A 5,564-nucleotide genomic window follows, 5' to 3' on the forward strand; every position below is an offset into this window, starting at 1 on the left:
TTTGACAAAATATATTTTTACAGAGAGTAAAATATTGAAAGTTATTTAAGGTTTAAGTTGATTTATTCTGGAATAATATTCCTGCCTGCTTTTACTCGTCTGTTAAAAAGTTCCGTTTTAAAGTTTCAAAAATGTAGTTTTAGATTGTTCAATAAATATTTATCCTGTTCGGTCCGGGACTTAAGGTGTGTTTTAGATTTTGGCCCCCTGTGAGATTGAGTTTACACCCCTGATTTCTAACTTTTAGTATTTGAAACATTTGATTTTAGATCAGGAGTTGGACGTGGGGCCACAAAGGGTTCTAAAATTTGCCAAATTTTAAGCATTTTGGTGATACCATGGATAACATGGAATCTGGACAAAAACATGCCTTAATCTTGAGTGGAAACAGGGTTCCCCAGGTTATGGCCCGCGGGCCGGATCCTCCTTATTCATGATTTTTCTTTATCAATCTGGCCACATAGAACGTGACTTTTTAATCCACCCTTCTGCAATCTGAACTTTGACGGGAGAGGATAGACTATTTATTGGTTTAATTTTTAAAATGTTTTAGTATTATGAAGACTACAGAAATTAATTGTTTATGTGTGGCTTTCTGGAAAACCGTAAATGTTTACATTTAGGCTGTGACTGTTACACTTTTTCAGTTGGCCTACAAACAGACCCAGAGCCCCCCATCACAGAAGAAAACTTGTATTTAGTTCAAAACTGTTATATTTGTTCTCATTTTAGCCCCATTTTCACCAATGGGTTGGTGTCCCTCAGGGAAATGCTGCGTTCATGTGGTCCTGGAATAATCGGAAAAATGATTTTCCAGCTTAGAACTCACACGTAAATATTGGAAAAACACTAAATGAATGCTGAATAAGTTTCTGTGCTTGAACAGAGGTGATTTATGCGGAGACACCTTCATTACAGGGAAAATAAAGCATTAATACGGGTTATCAAAATAGTTTATTCCAGTTTTAAGTAGGTAAAGGTCGCCGGGCCGGAGTCTACCCACCCCTGATTTAGATCATTTACCGTGTCGATCTAAAGATGTAGATCAGGGATGTCAAAGTTAATCGCACAGGGGGCCAAAATGTTTTTATGAATGTTTTCTATGAATAAAAACAGGCAGGAATATTATTCCAGAATAAATCAACTCAAACCTTAAATAACTTTCAACATTTTACTCTCCATAAAAATATATTTTGTCAAAGTTATATGAGTTATAAAGAAGCGCAAGATAACATCAGACCATTAATAACAATGTAATGAAGTGATCTGTGTTTGACTCGGATCAAGACTAGGAGGAAAACCAAAATTGGGACCTTAACAAAAACTGGACACCAGTGAGAAAAATGAACAGTTTCTAAAATAAGGGAAACAAAAAAACTGTGGGAAGGGCAAAAAATGAATGTGTTCGTCCAAACAAGAAAACGAACCAAAAGGGAATTGGAACCTTGGCTGCAGCTCCCTGCTAAACACTTCCTAACCAAAACTACCTAAAGAAAACAAATAAACGTCCAACCCCAAACTAACAGAACAAAACCCAGCTGTGGAAGACTGCTGAGGACAAAGAGGGGAAAAGAGAATGAAACAAACCAGCTCCTCAGCCTGCCGGGCCGGATCCGGCCCCCGGGCCTTGACTTTGACACACATAGATGTTTCCTTATTTCTCATTTGTCAGGACGTGGTCGTTCTGGTGGATCCTAAAGACAAGGCGCCCACCGACTTTGTGTCGTTTGGTCAACGTGTAAGTAGTAAAAACACTTATTTATCCACTTGAATTAAATGTTGTGTTTTTTATGCTCCTGTGTTTTCTGATGAGTGGACTGTGTCCTACAGAGCGCTGAGGGAAAGGTGTCGTCGCTTGAAAAAAAATTGTCCGAACTGAAAGCGGAGAACAAGCCGTTAGGATTGGTTCTGAAGCAGCTCATTCAGGCCCTGTGTTCTGAGGAGGTACGTTTTGTTTAAGCTCGCCCCCCAAAGACCCTCTCCTTCAGATTTGTCGCTTCTCGCGCTCGCTAGTTTGTTGTTTTTGTCCCTGAGACTTGTGTTGTTTGAACAGAACCTGCAGCGCGCCCTGGAGCTGAAGCAGCAGCACGAGGAGGACATGACAGCCGGCAGCTACGCCACCCTCATCAACCTGTGCTGTCGCCACAACAACGTGGACGAGGCGCTCAACCTGAAGAGGGAGATGTGAGTGCGGCGGGAAGCACACGGACTCGCACGAGGCCGGTCGTAGGCCATTAAAGTTTAACTTGAGTGGTATTAGGGGAGACGTTAATGCGGGTTCCAGCCGCTCTGTTGACTTGCTGAAACACGGGAAACTCTCCCCCCCGTTTCCTGCTCCTGACTCACCACCTGGTTCCAGCATCAGCTTTAATTCTGAGAACGGAGAACAGTCTAAGTGGAATACATTAATCGGGTCTGTCTCTGCTTTCAGGAGCCGAAAGGACTCTTCAGTAGCGCTGGATGCCAACAAATACATCGCACTGGTCAAGACCCTCTCTGTGAACGACAGGTTGGAGGGTGAGTTCTCTTAGGGTGGAGCTAACTCAGATCGATGGGGGATTAAAGCTTCTCTAAAAACGTCCATTAGTGAGCAATAAACTCATTTTTCATTTTGTTCATTTTCTCAAGTTGTGGACACTGTTTGTGGGTTGGAGGGACAGCATCCTTCCACCTTGAAAGAACGGCACGTCTGGCTAAAGTTAGAGACACCTTCTCCCTCATGACCCCTAACAGAACAGGCGGGAGTTTTTAATGATAAAAGAAGGTTAATTAAATATAAATAAGGAACAACACAAATCTGTTTATTCAATGTATTCATGCTTTAAACCTGTTACAAAAGTATCGGATCGGGACTCTATCACCAAATCCACAAAATCGAATTACTCGGAATCAGATCGGGAAACCTGTTCGAGACATCCCTAATTTTTACCTGATATAAAATACTCAATAAAAAGTATTTCTCACAAAAATAGTTCAAATGTGCAGGGGTGAAAGCAAGCCGGAGCGGCGTTCCGGTAATAGAATTGGCGGCGGAACGCTCCGGCTGGAGAGATCAGCTGTGCGTCTGGTTTTCACTGTATCACACATGACGGAAGCAGCACTCGCTCTTATGGAAGATTGACTCTCAGACTGAGAGCAGGCCGCGCTTTATTTGGGTGTTTGAATTGTTTTAGTGGCACATCGACGAGTTGATTCAGTTCTCTGCGTCTCTATCCTGCTCTGCGCTTTCTCGCTTCCATCCACATCCTCGTTTCCGGGCTGTCTCATGTTGATGTTCGGAATCCCTCTGCGTCACTGGTGGACATTTTGGGTTTCCCCAACTCCCCCCACAGCGCAGGCACGACGCATTTCGGTGCCACCTCTGGTACCGCCTTTGGTGCCGCGTCTTGTACTGCCTTCGGTGCTACGAACGGGCCCGGTTTGCATCCGGTACTGCGTTCGGTGCCACGTCTTGTACTGCGTTCGGTGCCGCGTCCAGGCCCGGTTTGTGTCTGGGACCAGTTTGCGTCTGGTACTGCGTTCTGTGCTGTGTCCGGGCCCGGTTCGCGTCTGGTTCTGCGTTTGGTGCTGCGTCTTGGACCGGTTCGCGTCTGGTACTGCGTTCTGTGCTCTGTCCGGGCCCGGTTCGTGTCTGGAACTGCGTTTAGTGCCGCATCTGGGACCGGTTTGCGGCTGGTACTGCGTTTGGGGCTGCGTCTGGGACCGGTTTGCGTCCGGTACTGCGTTCTGTGCTCTGTCCGGGCCCGGTTCGTGTCCGGTACTGCGTTTGGTGCTGCGTCTTGGACCGGTTCGCGTCTGGTACTGCGTTTGGTGCTGCGTCTTGGACCGGTTTGCGTCTGATACTGCGTTCTGTGCTCTGTCCGGGCCCGGTTCGGGTCCGGTACTGCGTTTGGTGCTGCGTCTTGGACCGGTTCGCGTCTGGTACTGCGTTTGGTGCTGCGTCTTGGACCGGTTCGCGTCTGGTACTGCGTTTGGTGCTGCGTCTGGGACTGGTTTGCGTCTGGTACTGCTTTCTGTGCTCTGTCCGGGCCCGGTTCGTGTCTGGAACTGCGTTTGGTGCTGCGTCTTGGACCGGTTCGCGTCTGGTACTGCGTTTGGTGCCGTGTCTGGGACTGGTTTGCGTCTGGTACTGCGTTCGGTGCCGCGTCCGGGCCCGGTTCGTGTCTGGAACTTCGTTTGGTGCCGCGTCTGGGACTGGTTTGCGTCCGGTACTGCTTTCTGTGCTCTGTCCGGGCCCGGTTCGTGTCTGGAACTGCGTTTGGTGCCGTGTCCGCGATCCTGAACCAGGCGTCGTTGTGCGATGACCCGGGAACGAGACCGCGCTGTCCTCAAAAAAGTCCAATGCGGATGCGCCTGTAATGGGGTGCGTTTGATTTTTATCATTTGGGAACTTTCTATTCATTCACAGTCACCTGATCATGAATGTGTGGCTACACGGAGGAGCAACAGGACAACATCAACAATTAATGATTGATAAAGACCTCATCGCTATTGTGATCGGTCAGTTTAAATTTTTTTTTGCCACATTCTTTTTATTGAGTTTTCAATAGAAGAAAGAAAAATACACAAAAAACAAAATTTACATTCCACTTGAGTTAGCATATACAAGAATTATAAATTCCTTCAACAGTATTTAAAATGATGCTTCCTCTTATACACAGTCTTATTTTATCAGCCCCACTCCGGTCAGTTTAAATTTAGTGTAAAAATAAAAAACATGCAGAGAAAAATGAATCAGATGTGTAAGAGGAAGATCAAAGTGAGGATGAAGATGTGCGGCATAACAAAAAATCTACTTTCACCTTTTGGGTTTATGCAACAAAATGGAAAATAAATACATAATGTCCTAAAAACAGGCTTGAAAATGGCAGAAAATTAGGAATTTGAGAAGGAAATAAATAATGATCCTGGAGACTTGGTCTTTGGTCCACTCATTCCTGAGACATGTGAGACTATACCCAGAGACCACAACCCTCAGAGAAATGCAACTTACTGAACATCATGTGAATACTTTAGCTCGGGTGGAGATCACCCAGCGATGGTATCGGTACTCAAGGGTTAAATTGGATTAAACAATGGCGATTACAGTGCGATGATGAGTTCACTCGTTTAAATACTAAATTCTGGGGCTGAAATGCAATTTTTAGCACAATTTTTTTCATATATGTCCTCCAGCATCAGAAAAATGTTAAAAACACGATCATTTATGAAATTGCACTAATCGGATTAATTCCAGATTATCGGAAAAAAGTTTTTGAATATTTCAAACGATTTTGAAACGAGCTCATTGATCGCCGTAACACTCCCAAGCTTCGATCACAAGAGATCAGCATGAATCCGACAGCGAGTGCGTGCTGGTCTTTTCTCTGCGCGGCGTCGCCTCCGTCAGTCCGCCGCCGCCTCTTCCTCAAACAGCATTTTCAGAATTCTATGGTGGGTTTCCTTCAGCAATTACCATCGGCTCGCTTGTCTGTCCTTGTCCAACCCAGTCACATCCAAAAACGTTCAGTACCCACGTTTGTCCACAGGGAAAAACGTAGCAGTTTCACAAAAAGGGGGTCTAA

At 45.4% G+C, this 5,564-nt stretch overlaps 1 protein-coding gene across 1 annotated transcript in view; it reads left to right on the top strand.

Annotated features, from left to right (window-relative positions):
- lrpprc (leucine-rich pentatricopeptide repeat containing) overlaps positions 1–5,564 on the top strand; it is a gene marked incomplete in the record, with an annotated part of 82,405 nt that overhangs the window by 25,906 nt on the left and 50,935 nt on the right. The window contains 4 exon segments of the mRNA XM_024296997.2: positions 1,673–1,738; positions 1,831–1,944; positions 2,054–2,184; positions 2,432–2,517. Coding sequence (XP_024152765.1) covers positions 1,673–1,738; positions 1,831–1,944; positions 2,054–2,184; positions 2,432–2,517 — 397 coding nt within the window.

The sequence above is a fragment of the Oryzias melastigma genome, linkage group LG15, assembly GCF_002922805.2.
Source record: "Oryzias melastigma strain HK-1 linkage group LG15, ASM292280v2, whole genome shotgun sequence".
NCBI lineage: Eukaryota > Metazoa > Chordata > Actinopteri > Beloniformes > Adrianichthyidae > Oryzias > Oryzias melastigma.